This window comes from Leptonotus elevatus, chromosome 17 (genome assembly GCF_054856555.1).
Source record: "Leptonotus elevatus isolate MCC_2025b chromosome 17, RoL_Lele_1.0, whole genome shotgun sequence".
NCBI classification, from domain to species: domain Eukaryota; kingdom Metazoa; phylum Chordata; class Actinopteri; order Syngnathiformes; family Syngnathidae; genus Leptonotus; species Leptonotus elevatus.
In genome coordinates, this window is record NC_141255.1 from 11,353,186 (window position 1) to 11,373,660 (window position 20,475).

The 20,475-nt window shown below is 39.3% G+C and overlaps 2 protein-coding genes and 1 non-coding gene across 4 annotated transcripts; all 3 read left to right on the forward strand.

Annotated features, from left to right (window-relative positions):
• The first annotated feature begins 2,164 nt into the window (after positions 1–2,164).
• On the forward strand, positions 2,165–6,234 carry ankrd16 (ankyrin repeat domain 16). Of its 2 annotated transcripts, none has more exons than XM_086059707.1 (7): positions 2,165–2,598; positions 3,491–3,711; positions 3,790–3,832; positions 4,389–4,497; positions 4,596–4,757; positions 5,105–5,183; positions 6,022–6,234. In XM_086059707.1, the coding sequence occupies exons 1-7, from the start codon at positions 2,267–2,269 to the stop codon at positions 6,171–6,173; spliced, it is 1,098 nt and encodes a 365-aa protein (XP_085915833.1). In that variant the 5' UTR covers positions 2,165–2,266; the 3' UTR covers positions 6,174–6,234. The 2 variants fall into 2 exon arrangements, with proteins under 2 accessions (XP_085915833.1, XP_085915834.1); XM_086059708.1 differs by having other exon boundaries at positions 3,491–3,678.
• trnay-gua (transfer RNA tyrosine (anticodon GUA)) lies at positions 2,718–2,804 on the forward strand. The gene is given in 2 exon segments: positions 2,718–2,754; positions 2,769–2,804. It is a non-coding gene; the product is annotated as a tRNA-Tyr (tRNA).
• A 636-nt stretch (positions 6,235–6,870) lies between the features above and the next one.
• On the forward strand, positions 6,871–20,225 carry gdi2 (GDP dissociation inhibitor 2). Its single transcript, XM_086059979.1, has 10 exons — positions 6,871–7,038; positions 14,095–14,202; positions 14,277–14,376; positions 14,790–14,924; positions 15,013–15,211; positions 15,387–15,518; positions 15,673–15,772; positions 16,122–16,293; positions 18,707–18,906; positions 19,209–20,225. The coding sequence occupies exons 1-10, from the start codon at positions 6,994–6,996 to the stop codon at positions 19,359–19,361; spliced, it is 1,344 nt and encodes a 447-aa protein (XP_085916105.1). The 5' UTR covers positions 6,871–6,993; the 3' UTR covers positions 19,362–20,225.
• The last annotated feature ends 250 nt before the right edge of the window (positions 20,226–20,475 follow it).

Sequence of the window (20,475 nt, forward strand, 5' to 3'; positions counted from 1 at the left end):
AAACTGGTTACACGTGCTTCATTCCAAGTCAACCTTCCCAAGCAAAGAGTCGGTACTGTCAAAACTGCAAAGATCAATTGTTTTGACTCATTTGCATTCACTTGGTGCTTTTGCCAAAAATAACTTGGATGATTTTGCACAACACCATGGATCATCTGCAAAAGCTCATATATTTCCCAAAAGAAATTTCTATGTCATACAAGTAGTCAGTGCCCCCACAATGCATCGTTCCTTTGGCATTGTGTGAGCACTGCAAGTCAAAATGATTAAATGTTGTTGTTGTTGTTTTTACAACAGCAGAGGTGCCACTAACAAAATACAATTACTTTATATATAAAAAATGAGGGGGGGAAAGGATTTCACAAGAGCAGTTTTCAAAGTTTGCGGTTTGACATACTCCGCTCACAGTCAAGGAAATTGCAACAGTTTTTATTCTCACAAAGTTATGTCCACATTAGAGTGCAACAAAAGAAAGTGTATGCCGAATTCTGTATATTCCTGAAAATTAAAAACTTGTAAATAAAGAACCAAATACTGTAAGACTTTCACTACACAGTACATTTTGTAGAGAACATTTGACTCTTAGAGTGGGACCAAATAGACTCCGTTTTAGAGTAATATTTACACTTGGAAGAGAGCAAAATAAAGAATTTTAAAAAATGAATAAAAGTCACTCATGAGGAACAAACCCACAACCTTCAGGTTGAGAGACCTACTCCCTGAGCCACACAATAATCTGTGTGAAGGGGGAAAATGGAAAGAAAGGGGGAAGAAGGGGGAAGAAAGGAAGGAGGAGAAGAAGGAGAAAATGGTTATTTTGACCACAGAACTTTCCTCCAGAAGGTCTTATCTTTGTCCATATGATCAGCAGCAACCTTCAGTTGCACTTTATTCTTGCAAACAATTGCTTGCACTGTTGGTCTTGGGACCTGCAGCTGCTTTGAAATGGCTCCAAGCAACTTTCCTCACTTGTTCAAGTCAATGATTTGCGTTTTCAGATCAGTTTTGACACTGTTGAGCTCCTTTGACTGTCCATTGTAGTGTTTGTGGGCATTGGTATGCGGCTATCTCTCTGCATGAAATTATACGGTGAAATACTGAACTGTATGGAATGCTTATGAAATAAGATGTAAACAATAAATGAAGCAAAATTGCAAAAAGGCAAGTTTGCTGGGGGTCAAAATGAGTTTTGAGGACCAAAATAAAAAACTATTTATCACTATACTGTATGCCATTTTGGTTGTTTACTTTTGCCTCAAACGCTTTCAGGTCGGAACTGGGAAAAACCAACTCGGATATATTCAACTTTCGACCATCCTCGAATGCAGCATAAGTATGGTACTGTCGAACATCCATTAACAGCACACAGTATCAAACCACAGTTTATACTTTCAACTCTTTAATTTAATTAATTAATTTATTTTTATTATGTGCAATGAAATGCAATGTATATTTGGTCAAACAAAACTTACTAAAAGTAGAACATTTGAAATATACTGTATCTAATTTAGTTTTACCTTTACGTTTGCACAGGGGGTCGCGAGGCCGCCATATTACCACTCCCAAGAAACGTTTCTCGGCATACGATCCTATTCATTTACAGTAACGAAATTGGAGAACATTTGAGACAGTACTTAGTAGAAACAGCAGGATTTATATACTAAGAGGCTACAAGCTGTATATGTCTAATCTTTACGTATACGTATAGTTTATACAGTAGTCTGCTCGCGAGATGGGAAAGGTAAGATGGCCGCCCTGTGGCTGATGCCTTTGATTGGCGAATGACAATGTAGCGCAATGGAAAGAACGCATTTTGGTTGGCTAATGACAATGGGCGAAGAGGCAGTTTGATTGGCTATTGACAATGGAGGAGGCAATTTGACTGGCTAATGACAATGGAACGAAATTGATCTAATTAGCTGAACGCAGGCAGTCTTGCGGCGGACAGCCGCTGAGCAGTTTGATTGGCTATTGACAATTGAACGAGGAGGCACTTTGATTGGCTAATGACAATGGTACAAAATGGATCTAATTGGCTGAATGTAGACAACCATTCAGTTGACACCAATTGTAAGGTGGTTCAGTTATATTTAAATCCACTGATTAAATAAAAATCAACATACATTCATCATATCAGTCACAACTACATTACAACTACATTACCCACAATTCATCGGTTCGAAAAGTCAATGTTTCTGCTTGTGCTTGGTTTAGGTTTATCCACAGTAAGCCTGATTTTTGAGGAGTTGTTGACTTTAATACAATCATGGACGAAGACGGTCTCAAAAAGCTAGTGAAACTAACCCAGGACGGACAGTTTTGCTCTCTGAAAAAACAGATGAAGACATGCGGACTAATGGAGGCTAGCCGAGACAAACACTTCGGCCGGTCCGGAGATACTCTTGTACACTACGCCGCCCGACATGGACACTTGGATATTTTAGATTATCTCATAAAAGAAGTTGGCACTGAAGTGGAAGTTTATAACAACGACTACAAGCGGCCGCTGCACGAATCTGCTTCCATGGGCCACCTAGCATGTGTTAGCTATCTGCTGCAAGAGGGAGCCAAAGTGGACAGTTTAAAGAAGGCGGATTGGTGAGACACAATAGTAGCCTATTAATATTCTTTGAAATATTAATATATTGTTTTTGCCTCACGGTTCCGACGGATGAATAATTATATAAAGTCGTGGTTAAACACATTCCTTCCAGCTCCCTTCGATAGCTCAGTTGGTAGAGCGGAGGACTGTAGAGGTGATTTCAGTGATCCTTAGGTCGCTGGTTCGAATCCGGCTCGAAGGAGTGAATTTTTATTTAAAAAAAACAATCATTTACATTTTAATTTGTATTATATAAAACTAAAAACCATAACTTCATTAAGACTGAGAGGATCGTAAAAATGAAAAGAAAAAGTTGACGTTAGTGTACACAAATTACATTACGGAAAACGGCAGCGATTGTGGAAAAAACTTTTATAAACTTCATGGGTATATCGTAGGCCTACAAGTAAATAATTTAGTTTTATGACTTATTTGTGTATATATTGTGTATTCAACCAAACAGCTCAACTTTTCTTTACAAAATCCTGCTGGCTTATAGACGCAAATCACAAACAACTACAAGTAATATTTCCAGAGCTCACTGAGCTGTTGTGACTGTTTCCTTCATGTATTTATGTATGTATTTGTATTCATTTCATGTATTCATTCACGTTTTTATTTATGTATTGTAGAATACATATGTATCCTACTGCCCCCTGGTGGCCAAGGGCCTCACGCCAAAAGGAGCAGCACAATGTCCACTGAATCATCATGAGCCATGAGGCACAAACTGTTGAATTCTTTGCAGTCTTTTTGTTGTTGTTTTTATAGGAATAGATGACCTGTTTAACTAAGTAGTAAAATACTCATTTCTTATTGGCATCTTTAGGTGTAAAAAGTAATCACTGTACTTTTTGGTGATATTTTGTATGCAATTGTCCCTCCCAGGACCCCTCTGATGATGGCCTGTACTAGGAGGAACCTGGACGTGATCCGAGAGCTGATGAAGTTCTCTGCGGACCCGCTCCTGAAAAACAAAGATGGCTGGAATGCCTTCCACATCGCCTGCAGGGAGGGCGATCCCTTGGTGGTCGGTTACCTCCTCGACGTCACTCCGGATGTGTGGAGAAGTGAAGGTAAGACGCGCAGGACACCTCTGCACACTGCGGGTGAGCTGTTTTCATGTCCCCTAATCGAGTTGCATTACATATGTATTTCATAATTTGATTCGTTTGCTTATTGTCTAGCCATGCATGGTTGTGAGGAGGTTGTTGGCATCTTGCTTGAGAGGTAAGTTGAGCACAATCCATTCATCCAAGATCCTAATACTGTAGCATTGGATCATCTTTAATTCGTCTTTCAATGTTACATTTAGCGGCTGCACAAGCTATGCGATAGATAGACAATACGTGTAGTTGTGATACTGTCAGAGAAGTATTAGTATAATACTGTATGTTTATTATTGTGGTTGTAGTTTGCAGTGGTGTAATGATTGGCAATAATGTTGTGTCAGTATTTTTTTTTTAAGTGTATTTATACAATATGAAGTTGGGTCATCCTTGACAGAGTTTTTTTTTTTTCAAGAAGAATGCATGAAAGATATAGAATCTCCAGTTTGTGATAATTCCATACTTATAACAGTACGTAAAACAGTCTCTCTAGTACATCTAAGATTACCAGAACAAGGCTAATTCAATATAGCCTACCGCCACTATTTAGACAGCAGTTCAAGTCTAATTGAACATGACTCAAAGTAAGTACAGATTTTGCTGGCAACATTCTATGGCTTGAAATGTCTGCCACAAATGCTGTCATAGTGTCATTTTGAGCTTAATGTGTTGCCCAGATGCGACTATACCCCAGATGACAAAGACAGCTGCGGGGTCACACCTTTCATGGATGCGGTGAGGAACGGACACATTTCATTGGCCAGGCTTCTTTTGGACAAACATCAGGTAGAATCAGTAGTTGCTTGCTCACATATACTGTTTGGCATATATATCACATATTTATATTTGAGTCAACTTGTATGTGAGTATGTACTGTGCTGTAGGCATCTCCAACTACAGCTGACATACTTGGGGTTCAGCCAGTGCACCAGGTGGCCGTCACTGGCCAGGAGGAGGCGCTGCGGTTCCTAGTAAGGGAGCTTCATGTTGACGTCCACCAGAGGGCCACTGGCTTGCAGCTCACCTCCTTGCATTATGCTGCCAAGGTAGGATTACAGTTCACATTTATAATTAGTCTGAAAATAGACATTTTTGCTCTTTTTTTTCATTGCTTCCAAATAGGATTAAATAAAGATTGTGCCGAAATAAATAAAGATGGCATGCAAATGTATTCAAGTCCAACGTTAAAGACATCTTAACTGAACATAGGCTGTGATACTGTCACATACAGCTAGAGGGAGCCGCGTGCCATACTTTGAGAATCACTGGTTTAGCGAATTCGCCAAACACAAATATCCCACGCCCGCCGGGTCGACACCTTGCCTAGCAATTCTGTATGCGCTGTTTATCAGAAGATATTGTTTAGCGGTTGTGTTTCTATGTGGGTTTTTAGGAAGGCCACGTTTCCACTATAAAGACGCTATTAGATCTGGGAGCAGATCTTCACGTTCGGGACAAAAAGGGAAGAACAGGTAAACAATTTATCAGACTCCATCCCCACATCCATTCATTTTTTTTTATTGCACTTGTCCTCACACGGAAGGCCTGAATGAGAACATCAAAAATGTGTGGCGGACATGCTAGCCACTTGACATGCTGCCATACCGTCCATTATCAGAATCCTCCATTCTAAAAAAATTTATTGTCTTGTAAATCTATTTAATTTCATATATAATTTTTCTCAGTTTTGTATTTTTTTTATTTTATATAAAAATTATTTATATGAAAATTAACTTCATAATGACTACAATGAACCTTAAAATTCATCCATCCATACGCTCCCAAAAAGTGGTATAATTTGGAGTTTAACAAAGTTTCTTGGAAAATCTTAATTTGATTTCAATACCATGATTGTGTGTGACAACCCGACTTACTTAGGGAAGAAAAGGATGCTGCTGTACTGCTCAGTACAATGCGATCAATATAATTTTTTTGCTAATATTACATACACATTTTCATTTTAGCAAGTAAATGCTAACAAAAAGGCTATATGACTAGGATGAAATGACCAACAAGGGTTGTTGTGACCAACAGAATTTTACTCCATCTTACTAGGGTTACAAAATTCTAGGAATTTGTAAAGTTGGAAATGTATGTGAGTGGTAGTTTAATGGAAAGGCATACATTCAAGCATAAATATTTCCCATCTTAAATTCCCACGGAAATTTACCAGAAATGTTCTATCCATGCTCCCTTGATAACGTATATCTTATTAGTTTTACTTAGTTTTAGTCTAATTGGTATAATAGAGTGGCTAACTTTTCTTTATATTTCAGTGGATTTACTTTAAGTTTTTTTGTCTACCACAAGCTCTCCACATGGCTTCCATCGGACAGCATGCGGAAGCTGCCAGGACGTTGCTGCAGCTCGGGCTCGAAGATTCCCAGGATGCATCTGGCACTATGGCATGGCAGCTTGCCCAAAAGTCTGACATAATGCAAGTCTTTGACTGCAGGTTATGAAATCTGCTTAAGGGCATTCTTATTCTAAGAGAATAAAGAAAGAAACACCAATATTTGTCTTATTTCCCCTAACCCCCCGTCATTATTTTTTCTCTTTTGAATCTTAAGTAGCTGAAACCCCCTTTCCAGGAACTTTTCGTTATTTGCACTTGTAGTTCATTGTTCCAGGTCATTTATATCAGTAATTCTTCCAGTGTGGTAGTGGTAATCAGGCCTTCCCTGGTAGCATGTGAAAAAAACATCTCTGGAAAATTATTTTGTGCATAAACTGTGCATAACTTTATAGTGAAACTTATTTTTAATCCAGTAGAGTGCTTTTTAAAATTACAGTTTGGTTGTACGGAATTTATATGTACAATACTTATGCTTATAATCTTTTAGAACGTTGTTTTCAAACCATTTATTCAGGCAAATTTCAATGAAAATGTGAAATTAAATGTAAGTCATTGATTTAATGCTTTCCTTCAGGGAACAAAAAATGAATTATTTTATTTATGATTTAATCGGTTATTTTACGTAGTCCTTGCTTGTACTGTAACTTATTTCTCAAGTCAAAATAAATGCTCAGTTTATTATTTCAACCGAAACAATGTTGAAACGATGGCCGAGATGATAAGAATAATGTTAGCCCGTGTGTTAACTTTGCTAACGTATTGTTGTCAACAAGTGATCGACAGTCACCAGGCCACGCCCACTCCGTTGTCACCTGACGCCACTGAGCTCTGCTGCGCCCTGAGCCCAGCCCCTTGCCACTTCAGCCCCGGGATCTCCATTTTCTTCTTTCCCTGCCAAGGAGCTCCGCCATCCAAATTTATTCGAGATGAATGACGAATACGACGTTATCGTCCTCGGCACTGGACTGACGGTGAGGAAATTCTTCAACGAGTTTCGAAGCGCTTTGCAACCTGTTAACCCTTCGGTTAGCTCTTTAGGCTAACGGGGCCTAATTAGCAACGGCTAGCGCTAAGTAACTCATTTAGCATTAGAAGCTGGCTAACTAAACCGTCACCAATAGTCAATAAACAAAATAGAAACGTCCTATTAACTATTCATTTCGAGTTAAAACGTTGTTGAAAGGCTTGTAAGACTCGAAAGTGTCGCAGGAAACCGGTTAGTTGGCAGTTTAGTGCTAGCACTGACTGATCACGTTAGTCGGGAGAAGATTAATCGTAGATTATTGGTGTGCTAACATTAGCCCATCTAATTTAGGGTAACTACAGCTGATAAACGACGATCAAACGTCTAGTTTAACTTGTGTGGTGTCATTGTAACATGTTTTCCTAATACTATTTCATATTCATTTATCATGAATGACAGCCAATGAAATAGAATGTAACCACTAAACTCAGCGGTAAAGTTTTAAACGTGTAGCCCACATAGCCGTAATCAAGTGGAAGCAGGTCAGTGACATTTCAAGTTTGATCACCATTTCCAAATTATTGCGTAACTAACTGTTGGTAGTGTAGAGTTGTTTCTAATGTCGAATCATGTAAATGCATGAATACCATTTGAATGGACTAGGACTACAAAATGCAGTGTAATAATTTCTGATTTCAATGTCCACCATTTCCAAAGTAGTATATTTTGGCTGGTTACTTGTATTTATATTGTCATTTTATTGAAGTTGATAATTGACAGCCAGAATGTAACAACAACACTAGTCACTATACAAATAATATACTCATAACAGAACAGATATGACATTTTTAGTTTGATTGCCAACTGTTTATTAGACCTTGAATAATTATTGATACATTAAATGGGTGCACTCATCTACTGACTTAACTTAAGCCCTTTCACGGTTAACTATAGGCATATTAAATCTTACCTTTGACACCATGGTGATGTAATAAAAAAAAAAGAAGGTAATATTAGGTATTTTGCTGGATATTTTTCCTAATGCCCGGTTCAGTATAACCCCGTCTCTCCCCGTGTGGTTGCTGCGCCCCTCTCGTTCTAAGACGTCTGCTGCGCGCGCCGCCCCTACAAAACTCTAGAGAACTGCGTTCAAGCACTCCTCCGCCACGTAAGACCTTGTAGTACAACATTCTAAAGATGTGGAAATTGGATGGATGTTCAATTTTTCATTAAACATTTGAAACAAAACAGATCCTTTGCCGCAAGAAATCGTAGTGGAGGAGGAGGGGTAGGGGCAAGAAAAAAAAATCCCTGAGTGGGACGCAAACCCGGGACCTTCTGCTTACAGGGTGAGCACAGGTTCAACAGTGCAGAAATTTTACTTGTAGTTAGACTAGTTTACACAAGTGTCAGCCAAAACCTATCTGGGAATTTAAGATGGACAATTGTCATTACAAATGTGAAGGATAATTGATTGCTCTGAATTCATTTGGACAGAATTTGTGCGAGCATGGAGGTCTCAGAAAAAGTGGGCGTGTGCTTAGTCCGCGGGGGTGGGTCCACACTTGATGATGTCATAGAGTTGCGCACCCGCTTGTTTTTTTGGGTTGGGAGGGGCTGGTGCTTGGAGAGCAAAATGACCTAGAATTTTTCATAAAGGGGTGAATGGAGGAAAACACCACTTTGCTGATGTTTTTGGTGAGGAATTATCATTTTACCTTGGCTAAAAGTTCCAAAAAGTTGATTTTTTTACGTCACTGTCCCTTTAAAGGCAGTGGTTATTTTGCTATGACAGTTAACTCTCCTGCTGGCGTTATTTTGCCGTGAGCGGTTCTGATTGGTCAATCGCTGGAGCAATATAGCCTTAGCCTGGCATAAACGTGTATTTTACCGTGATTACAGAAGGTTGGCCGTGATAGGTTATTTTAGCGTGACGCGGGGAACCGGTTATTTTGCTGTGGGTCGTGCACTGTGCGTGCTTACTGCCTGCTTCACCCCCTTCGGTCTCTTTTCACGAAGTTTTCATTTTGTCTTGCCACCAAACACAGGCTGCTTTCGGCATTACCATCCTAACCATAACCCTCACAATAACTTAAATTCCTCAATAAACATGTGAAACAAAACGTTTACAACTCCTGACTGGCTGCAAGAAATTGTAAACACAGTAAAAATAACAACAAAATTAATTAAAATGTATTTGAACCCGCAATCTAGCACCTTCAATGCGATCGCTCTACCCAGTATCCACTACTCCGCAAGCACACATTCACTGGCACAGAATTTGTACCTGTAGTTAGGGCTGGGCTATATGACAATATTTATCAGGAAGACGATTGGAAACAAATTATCGTGTCTTTTTCTTCCAATCATGTTTATCGTCATTTGTCACTTACAGCAAAAAGCAAACAAAACAAAAAAAGTGACAGAGAACGCTTGTTTGACAGACAAAGGCATTCGTTCTGCATGTTTGTTTCACACAGCTGTCACCAGGTGCCAGCCGGAGCAAGTTGACATGGCAGTGAATGATACATAGCCGTCATACATTGCAAGCTTATGGTGCCGAAGTAAACCTAACATCCATCCATTATCTGAACCGCTTGTAATCAATGAAAATTATTAGAATATGAGGCGGGTAGATTTAAATAGATAAATAGCAAACCCGTAATTATTAAATAACTTTTTTATTTTACATTTTTTTAAGCCCACTTCAAAGCATGCTGGGTACTCCTTTTGGCTCATTGAAATAGTGACAGCTGTGTGAAGCAGTTTGCGGGTCTAAATGTGCAGTTTTAGCATAATTAAAACACAGATTTTTAAGTTTTTCTGAAAATTGAACGGCGGAGAAAGCACCCGAAAGTAGGGGTTTATCTGCCCCGGTTTCCTTAGTTTTGGGGGATCGGCCGATTCCTTAAATATAAACCGATCTTTTCCACCGATCTCATCTCCCTCCTCAGAGGTCTGAAAAAGTCAGCCACTGTCCTCTTCTGCTGAGATGACTAGAAAAATACAACATTTGCAGTTAAAACAACCCGTTTATATTATTTCACAGATATTGTTCAATGTTTTCCAATTAAATAAGATTGGAACTCTTATGCTGCTTGTTATGAAAAAAACACGTTGCGCTTTCGCTCCTAAGTTAGTAAGCACAGCCTCCGTGGCGGCGTATAAGAAGCACTTCTTCAGTATCAAAGTTCTCACGAAGAGATTACAAGGCGTGATTGGCGAGGAAAAAACGTAGAAGCCTTGCTATGCTAACCAGCTAACATTATCGTGAAACAGACATTAATTTAAGTGCATAGGTGATACGCTTTTTATAAAGTTCTCGCTGATACCGCGTTAAGCAGAGCGTGTCAAACTTTTTAATAGAAAAACTTTTAGTAATTCTCTGGAGAGAAAACGCTACAAACTTAGCTAAACAGGAAGTGATGGGATGGGATTGTTACGGCGTCCCATATACGTCAAGCGGGAGAAGGAAGATTCAACAGGCTTGATAAGCACAATAGATGTTTTCAAAGCAACATTACAGTAGATCTCATCATTTTTTTTTTTAAACAATTTCTGTCTGAAACATTTTTTGTATCCCCTATTTAGATTCATAAATACATTTGTAAAATATATGTCAGTGGTTAATGTGCCTCTTTTGTGAACATTTGATAATTTTATTTAGCATTTCTCTTTTGATACAGATCTGTTTAATGTCACTTCAAAATAAAATAAAATAAACGGTCATAGTGTATTTTTTTTTTATAGAAAAATTGAAAAAATATTGTCGTATATCGTTATCGTGATATAACATAGTCTATTGACCTTTTGCACGTGACGTTACGGGACGCTGGACGGCAAAAGAGCCACTTGCCTCTATTGTAACCATTGAATCTCGTACAGCGTAAAGTCTTTTATCTAATAGATTATCTTATAAAATGGTAATATCTTGCTGTGCGGTCGGTTGTACAGACAGAATAACGAGTAAACCAAATGTTGCTTTTTATGGCACTAATGAAGTCGAATGACGTCGATTGATAGCAGCAATCAACAGAAAGGACTGGCAGCCCACAAAGTATTCACGGATTTGCAGCGATCATTTTTTGCGACGTTAGTAGATAAATGTTCATACATTTTACTCGTAAACGTACACTCTAACAAAGATTGTGACAGAGGTGTCGAATTGCGTGTTTCAAATCACATTAAGATGTAAATCAGCCCCGGTGTAAGGAGGAGAGACGGCATTGACTACATAATGATACAGGTCGTGCGCTGTGAATTCCGGCAAAGTCGGCGATTTGATTAACTTGGTAAAAACAGCAGGCAACAGAAGGTAAAGGGCTGTTTTCAAACTAGCGATCTCCAACTTAAGTAAATATCGCGCTCTGAGTCCCGACTAAATGCGCAAAGTCGACTAACAGTCGACCTTCGGTTGAAGTAATAGATTCCGTGGCTCTATGGGCAAAAATAACTTTTAATTTGTAAAATAACAGTCGCTAAGTCGCTCCGGGTCACGTCCACTTCCATTCAACAATCATTTTGTTCCGCCGTTTGCATAGGTCAGTCACGTGATCACGTGACTTCGGTGCAAATGGTCAATATCGTGATAGAAGTTTTTTTTCCCATATTGCCCAGCACTACCTGTAGTCTCGCCCGATTCTTGGCAAAATAACGTTGGGTAGCAGGTTGCTGGTCACAAGTGTTCCATGTAGTAAAAACTGTATTCAGTTTCTGTTCAAAGGTTGAAACATTCTTTTAAAATAGCAGAAAGGCCCAATTAGCTACTAAGAGCAGCATGTATTCGGCCTACAGTAACAGTATTCTATAACCAAATGAAATAGCTTGGTTTCTGTTAATGGGTGACACATGACAGGGCTAATCCCGTGATGACCGTGAGACCGGAGCAGTCTGAAGGGGCAGTTTTCTGTTGGAAAGGAGCAGTTGCTGGAGAATTGTCGGAAGAACAAAGAGCAGATTGCAACGCGGGTGTCAGCAGCTTGAAATCTGAACATGCCACAATTGTAGTCCCATTTGAAGGGTTTGCAGTGTAGGTTGTGTCCGACAGAAGAGTTTATTGCAGCATGCATTAGAAAACACGTTGGATAATCTGGAGGGTGAAGGCGGAGCAACACGTCACAAGTTAGTATTTGAAGAAAAAAAGCACACACAAACAAAATCGGCTTGGAGCCAGGAAGGTACTCTCAGCAAGTTTGACCTTCCTAAGCATTCACTAAACCTTACTGAAAGGAAGTGAAAGCATGCCGCGCTTCCTCTCTCACTGCAATGCATCGGGTGTGGCTGGTTTGAAGTGATCCCACGCAAGTGACAGTGCCGTAACTTAATACAAAGTGACATGGGTCATAGAGCAAAAGTTACATGGTGTAATGTGCTTTTTATTGGAGGGCAGTTGCTTTCCAGCCAGTTTGCTGCCGGTTTGTTAGTCTAATAACTGAAACTGAACATTTCCGGTGGTCTCAATGTTTCCACTGAAGCTACATTTGTGGCAGATTGTGTCACTCCTATCAGAATGGCCTAAAGGAGGGAAAAGTCGATGGCCGTTTCTCAATATGCATTCTTGTTTGTACTTGCGTCCTTGTGATGTCTTGAAACGTCATCAGTCGCCGCCCAAGTACTGTTCCAATTGCAAGTACGCAAAAAGCCACAGGGGTCGAGCAAAGAACAGACAGAATACCCGGATGTTATTCTCATTGCAAGCTTCCTGGTTCTGACGCATTGACGTAACTGTGTACCACGTAAATCATTATGTGTAATATATTAAACAAGTATTTGAAATTATACATTATATTATATTAGATTATATTGGAACAAAAAGTTCTGGAAAGACACCAATATGAGTTGCATGTTTTGATCTGATTCTCCTGAAATTGTGGTATGCCTATAAAAATGATCTTTGAATATATAGTAAATCATATTTGATATATATTAATATATTCATATATGATATTGTTAATTAATTAATAAAGTTGTACTTTTACATGTTAAATATTTCTTATTATTTACACTCATAAAAGGGGAGGAATACTTCCAAACGTGATGCTGGTGGGGGGCAGCAATGCACATGCCGTGCCTATTCTGACGGAAATTAAAATAGAAGATCAAACGTGATGCTCCTCTGTTGCCTTGAATTACGAAATGCATCTTGGGATATTTTCCCAGCCAAGCCTTCACCAAGCAACAACCGATAGATCCTTGGTTTAAGCTAGCAAAAAATAATGACATTGGAGGAATCCGTGTGGTCTTGGCTTTTGCATACTTCCAATTGGAACAGTACTTGGGCCAACACTGATGACGTCTCACAAAATCACAAGGACTTAAGTAAGGTTTTTAACCAATGCATGTTGTACAAACACATTTTGAAACATCAACATAGTAGTACAAATTGATTGAAAGCTAGTCACATGATAACACTGCGATGAATTACGGAAATACGCCTGAGAGATATGCGTACTTGGAAAGTACGTTCTTGAGACCGGGCTTACCAAGACCCGTTTCGTGACAAGAACGTACTCTGTGTTCTTGATATTGAGAAACGGACAATGTTTTGTTTCGCGATCAAGGAGTATACTCTTTTCGGGCCTGACCCATATGGATTTTTTGAGGCTGATGCCAATTTTTTGACAGACAAAAAAAGTTAGTCGTCTGATTAATAAAAAAATATATATAATGCCAAATTTTTTTGCATTCAATTAATGAAGTACTTCTTGTTTTATGTGTGTGTTTGTGTTACCAGTAGGGATGGGAGAAGACATAAATCCCACAAGATGAGATGTCACATGAGATTGAGTCCACGAGACGAGACGAAATTTGTAATATAAAATGTCTAGTATAAATTCACCAATTTTCAAAATGTTTTATTTTTATTGAGCAAACTGCAAGAAAATTCATGAAATAGCTCTAAATTGCAAATGTAAACATGTATGAACAGGTCTAGCGTTGCGTGCCGCAATATATTTTGGTATTCGTTAGGGCTGGGTATCGATTCTACATGAACGGCAGGACCCACTGTTTTTTAATTGTAAGTTCACATTATTTACATCATGTCTTTTTGTGCTTCCAACAGGAATGTATCTTGTCTGGAATCATGTCGGTGAAGGGGAAGAAGGTGCTGCACATGGACCGCAACTCTTACTATGGAGCTGAGAGCGCCTCCATCACGCCTTTGGACGATGTATGTTTATTTTTATTTTTTGGAGTCATCAGTAAACAATTAATTGAATGGCTTTTGGCTGTGTGTCCTTCCAGCTCTACACACGCTTCAACCTTCCTGGCAAAACTCCCGAGTCCATGGGAAAAGGTCGGGATTGGAACGTGGACCTGGTCCCTAAATTCCTAATGGCTAATGGTATGCGCATTTGTTAAGATAATGGCTTGTCCGATACAATGGTGGTTAAAATGTTTACAATTGTTTGTAGATGCCACAAAATAGTGGCAAAAAAACTAAAACGAGACTTATTATACCGGGTTTGAGTAGCGATGTAACATTGCATTTAGCCACAAATTGCTTTCAAAAGTAAGGTTCCACACAAACCATCAAAATCCCAACTAAGCCAATCCTTACTTCTTACTAGAGCTCATTTGACTTTGTCCTTTGAAAGCCTTTATTTAAATACACGTTGTGGACTTGGAAGTATACATACACACACACACCAAAGGCTGCTTTTCATTATAGACCCCCAGAACGATGTACTTATGATTGACAATGTACAGTATCTGACACCATGTGAAAATAGCCTGACTAATGCATGCTTTTCTCAGGTCAACTGGTCCGCATGCTGCTGATCACCCAGGTGACCCGCTACCTTGATTTCAAAGTGATCGAGGGCAGCTTTGTGTACAAGGGCGGCAAAATCCACAAAGTCCCTTCCACGGAGACTGAGGCTCTGAAGTCAGGTATGTCACGGTGGAATGACATGCATCATCAACCAGTTTTAGCTGTTCATGCCTAAGCTGCTAACCCGAACCCTGTAAATCTGTCAAGGTCTTATGGGGCTATTTGAGAAACGACGCTTCAAGAAATTCCTGGTCTTCATCGGCAACTTCGACGAAAATGACCCCAAAACTATGGAGGGCGTTGACCCCCACAAGACAACCATGAATGCTATTTTCGAGAAGTTTGACTTGGGCAAGGACGTCATCGACTTCACGGGCCACTCCCTCGCTCTCTACCGCACAGATGAGTCAGTAGTCTTTGCAACTGAGCACTCAGGCTTCATACATGTAAAATTATTAACATCATAGGTAGCTCCTTAACTTTTGATAAAGTGCTAAAAACTAACTTGTAAGGTCTACTTGCATTTAAGAAGTTGTGACTGTATACTTGTACTTGTCCTAATAACCATTCTCCCTGTTTAGTTACCTGAATGAGCCCTGCCTTGAAACAATAAATAGGATAAAGCTTTACAGCGAGTCCCTCGCCAGATATGGCAAGAGCCCATACCTCTACCCCCTGTACGGCTTGGGAGAACTGCCACAAGGCTTTGCCAGGTATGAGAGCCACCAATAGTAATAATAATTAAAAAAAAAAAAGCTTGAGCTTTGCACTTGAATGTGTTTTTATGGAAGTTACATACAGAAGATGTTAAGTATGGTTTGGTTATATTAAATGTGCATTACATGTCATGGGCTCTGACAATTCCAGGCTGAGTGCGATCTATGGTGGGACGTATATGTTAAACAAGCCCATTGAGGACATAGTGGTGGAGAACGGAAAGGTGGTTGGAGTAAAGTCGGAGGGGGAGGTAAGCGTGCTTCAGTTTTTGTTTTGTTTTTCTCCTCCATAAAGTGTATCTGAAGATCAATCACACAGCAGTGCAGTGGTGTATTTTTGTGTTGACGTTTTTCTTTAAGGGGGCTGTGGCATAGTGAGTGACGGATGCTAGCTATGGTTGACTGTTTTCCGTGTCTTCAGTTGTTAAGACAAGTGTTTTCATTTTGTATTTGTGTGTTTAACTGCTTGTCCCTTTTTAATAAACACCTGAAAGTGCGTTGTTAGAATGTAATTTGATTGGCATCTGTTTAAATAAATAAATAAATAAATACATAAAATACTGTCCTGAACTCTCATCTCCATGCTTGTTTGTTCCGCAGGTCGCCAGATGCAAGCAGCTGATTTGTGACCCCAGCTACTTTACGAGTCGTACCAACAAGGTGGGCCAGGTGATCAGGGCCATCTGCATCTTGAACCACCCCATCAGCAACACGGGCGACATCAACTCTTGCCAGATCATCATCCCCCAGAACCAGGTCAACAGGAAGCACGGTGTGTACTTAAGGAGTTGAACACACGATAAGATAGCAATATGGAGGCAAGCGGCTGCCGTGAACCCTTTTGTGTGTTTCAGGGTTCGTACGGGTGCTTGAAAACCTTGAGAGTGCTTGAATTTTAATGTAGTGTTTTTAAGGTTTGAAAAATGCTTGTAAATGCTTGAAAGTGTTCATTATATTTCTCGACAGTCTGACTCAATATATGCTAATTATAAAATGGGAAAAAATAATCTACGTTTCCTTAAAAAAAAGGAAAGCTACACGCCAGTGTTGTCACGATACCAACATTTTGACTTCGATACAATACCTACATAAAATATCTCGATACCGGTACTTCGACAAAAAGCAGCAAAATTAAATCTGACAAAAGAACTTCAAATTATTTTTATTTATTACTAATTCAAAATATTGGGATGTATACATGTTAATTTATGTACATACTGTATATATTTATGTTTATACTGTAAGTGCTTTCACATTGCATGCCATATTTTTTAAGTACTGTATTTGACTGCATTTGATGTCATCCGTTTTTAAATATTGGCAATACTTCGGCACGCCAAGGACTCAATGTCACGTTGCTTGAGTGTGCGTGCATGTCTCTGCTCGTCTCCATCTCCGCCAACATGCGTAGGCAATGCCAACGCTGTCGGGTGGCTTCCACTCTGCTTGCGTGCTCCCGTGTGGAGCCTTAATTAGCACGTCATACTAGCGAGCGCTTCAATGCGTGAAGCCATCTTCCTGCGCCGTCTCGCACACACGCTGAAAGAGGCGTGTCGCTTACTTAAGGCGTTTTCCACATATCGGTAGACAGGCGGTCATGCGTGTATGTGTACCTGCCTTTCGAACACAGTTGGCGGGCTGTCTTGTATTTATTTTTCTAAGTACCGGTACGAAGAAAAAATGATACCGAGCCGTTTTTGACGGCAAAACATCAAGGTGTACGGTACTGGTACCGGTATCCCGTGCAACACTACTACACTCTTGATCTGGTGGCTTTGCAAGCGCTTTTAGGCTGTTGTCATGACAGAGCCACAGCTCTGTGTCACATCGCCGCCCCCTAGAGGACAGCGGTCCATCATGCCTGTAGGCTGTCAATTTTAATGAACGTTGGCTCAATAACGAAAAATATAGACTTTGGATAATACGTGGGCCAAATCCACGTATAGCCTTTTGCAAAGTATGCAGAAAGGACATCCAGCTTTTCACAAATGGGAGCGTCTGCTCTCTCGAGCCATATGATAGGTAAGACAAAGCAATTACTAGCCCTACAGCTACAAGCTAACGAACAATGATTTTGGTACATACTAGACCTAAACTGCAATATGTCTATCAGCGCTAGATTACCTGTTAATTACGGACAGTTATCATGTGCTATGAAAGGAAAATAATGATACAATTGCCATAGTTGTGCGCCGACATGGACACGGCGAGATCGGCAATGTATTAGCAACACATCACTCGCTATAACGCACTGAAACAACATCATCGCCCTGTGAATGTCACATTGACCAGGAATAAAAGCAGCTTGTTACAAGCACAGATAGCAACAGCATTTAAATAGCCTTTAGTAAGTGATTCAGTGAACGGGGTTTCTGTAAACAAGATCTGTGCTTTCTGCAGAAAATGTGGATAAGTTCATCTTTCTAGCAAAAAACATTAAACTTGAATAGTGAAATTTATCATAAGTTAAATTAAAACATTTAACAATTAATTGTTCATATATATAAAAAAATATATAATTTCATATACATTTTAAAGTACTGTATTTTTTTCCATTATAAAAAGTGTCATATGTTCAATGATTTTGGTGCCAAATTTAAGATTTTTTTTTTGTTTGTAAGTGTTAATTATAGTGTAATTTATTAGAATATTACCAAAATGGGTCGTGTTTATTTATTTTCTAGAAATATTACTTGTTTACTTGTCATCTTTTCAAAATACACATAAAGAATATATAATTTTTTTGTACTGAAAATATGCCAAACTAAACAAAATGTGACTTGAGCGTGCCGTTACATCCCTAGTAAACAGAGTGCCATGGCTAGCCTACAGTTGCAAGGTTGTGAATGACTATAGAAAAGAAGTTGGCACTTACTATATCACATTACAAGAGGAAATATGTTGCGAATCAATCCGTGCTCTTCAATGTCATTGAGTGTTACAAGAAATTCGATAAAACACCACAAATGAAGACGGTTTGCAAACACCAATGACATTGAGTAGTATACAAAAACACTGCTTCATTTTCATGTAATGATAACACGCTGTTCAATGTGAGGCTTAGGTTTGAGTAGATTTTCTGTATTTTTCCTGTAGACAATATTTGGTGACCTCAAACATGGATGGATTCACACTGGTTTTCTTTATGAAAAAGGTGTTACAAACCCTGGTGTTTTTGCTTCCAGACATCTACGTTTGTATGATCTCCTCTGCTCACAACGTGGCGGCGCTGGGCAAGTACATTGCCATCGCCAGCACCACAGTGGAAACGAACGACCCCGAGAAAGAGATCAGGCCCGCCCTGGACCTAATGGAGCCCATCGAGCAGAAGTTTATCAGCATCAGTGACCAGTACGCTCCTACTGACATGGGCGAGGAAAGCCAGGTATAAACGGACTATTTTGGATACATTTATGTGATCTTCCTAAATTGTGGCATTCATTATCCATAAAAAACATACATCTGTTGTTCAAACGTAATAAAAATACTTAAGTTGCTATCAACGTACGTTATCTGTGCTTTAATGGGTAATTTCAACATCTTATGGCAAAGGAATCTTCTACGACACACCGAGTGTAAAATGTGAAATTTCCCCTATTTCACTTAGCAAGTGAGAAAGGTCATCTTTTGGCCTGAAGAAAAAAAGTTCCCAATTAAAATGCTACTTCCTCTGTTCTCCTCACATAGATCTTCATCTCCCGTTCGTACGACGCCACCACCCACTTTGAGACCACCTGTGACGACATCAAGGACATCTACCGGAGGATGATGGGCACGGACTTTGACTTTGCCGAGATGGAGCGCGGGAAGAAGGACATCTATGGCGACGCCGCCGAGTAGAAACCGTCGCTGTCGCAACACACTCCTCATTATCAAAGATGAACGCTGCCCATAACTGAAATCTTATATTCGATAGAAAGAATACCTACTCAAAAAAAAGCATTGTAATAATATGTGGTGGTCCTTGATCATCTAGAATGATCAAATAGTATTGCTGGATTAAGTTCAGAGAAGAAGCAACCCCCCTTCACACACCCCTCTTTTATTTTAAATCACTCTCAGATGGCTGAGGCACTGCACATTGGTTACTAGTATTTAATGATATCTTGTCGTTTGATGTCAAAAACGATGCAGAATCCAAAGATGCCAAATTAAGATCCAGTACATTATATTGTGTTTGTGTTTGTTGGCAGGGGGATTGTGCAGTCTTAAACTGTATTTGAAAGTGTTTCAGGTATTAGTCATATCAGGTTGGTTTGGTTGTTAAAAAATAGATGTTGTCAACATTGGCTTTAAGGTTTGTTTTTGTATATTCCCCACTGCAGCCATACACTACCATAAACCATAAAACTACCTGGACCTCTTTTCAACACCTTGTAAAATGATGTAATCGTGTTCCCGTTATGTACAAAATGAGGCAAGAACCGCTTAAGAAGGACCAAATGTGAACTGCGGCAGTATTTGATTCGAAAGTTCAGTGATTTGTCATCTTGTTTGAAACGACAAAAAAAAAAAAAAAAAAAACTTGGGCGCCACTGATTTCTGTACTGCAAAGTAAAAAAAACAACAACAAAACAAGTTTGTCAACACGTCTTGATTTCATTTTCAACAATTGGTGTTGGTAAGCATGTTAACAGAGCAGCTAATGCTTTAATGGCTCATAATTTCATCTAAAATTAAAGTTTGACTGATACACCAACCGCATCATGACGACACATGTTGGATTTTGTTATCAATTCAGAGACTTAAATTAATCTTCAAGTATTATACAGTATTGTACTTTTAGTTTTTATGACTCACACTTATAGAACTACAACTCCCATAATCCATCACGCTGCACGGTTCATTAACGCATAAATTACTTATTCCATCAAATTAGTAAAATTGTCGCAAATACATGTAATGTCTATTTTAATCCACGGAAACTTAAACTTGATACATATTTTAAAGTAAA

Bases quoted from the DNA above. Each gene is read 5' to 3' on its own strand.
- ankrd16 (XM_086059707.1), top strand. From the start codon at position 2,267: ATGGACGAAGACGGTCTCAAAAAGCTAGTGAAACTAACCCAGGACGGA. The intron at 4,498-4,595 runs GTAGAATCAGTA...ACTGTGCTGTAG, and splicing joins TTCTTTTGGACAAACATCAG to GCATCTCCAACTACAGCTGA. The intron at 4,758-5,104 runs GTAGGATTACAG...GTGGGTTTTTAG, and splicing joins CCTTGCATTATGCTGCCAAG to GAAGGCCACGTTTCCACTAT.
- gdi2 (XM_086059979.1), top strand. From the start codon at position 6,994: ATGAATGACGAATACGACGTTATCGTCCTCGGCACTGGACTGACG. The intron at 15,212-15,386 runs GTCAGTAGTCTT...CTCCCTGTTTAG, and splicing joins GCTCTCTACCGCACAGATGA to TTACCTGAATGAGCCCTGCC. The intron at 16,294-18,706 runs GTGTGTACTTAA...TTTTGCTTCCAG, and splicing joins CCAGGTCAACAGGAAGCACG to ACATCTACGTTTGTATGATC.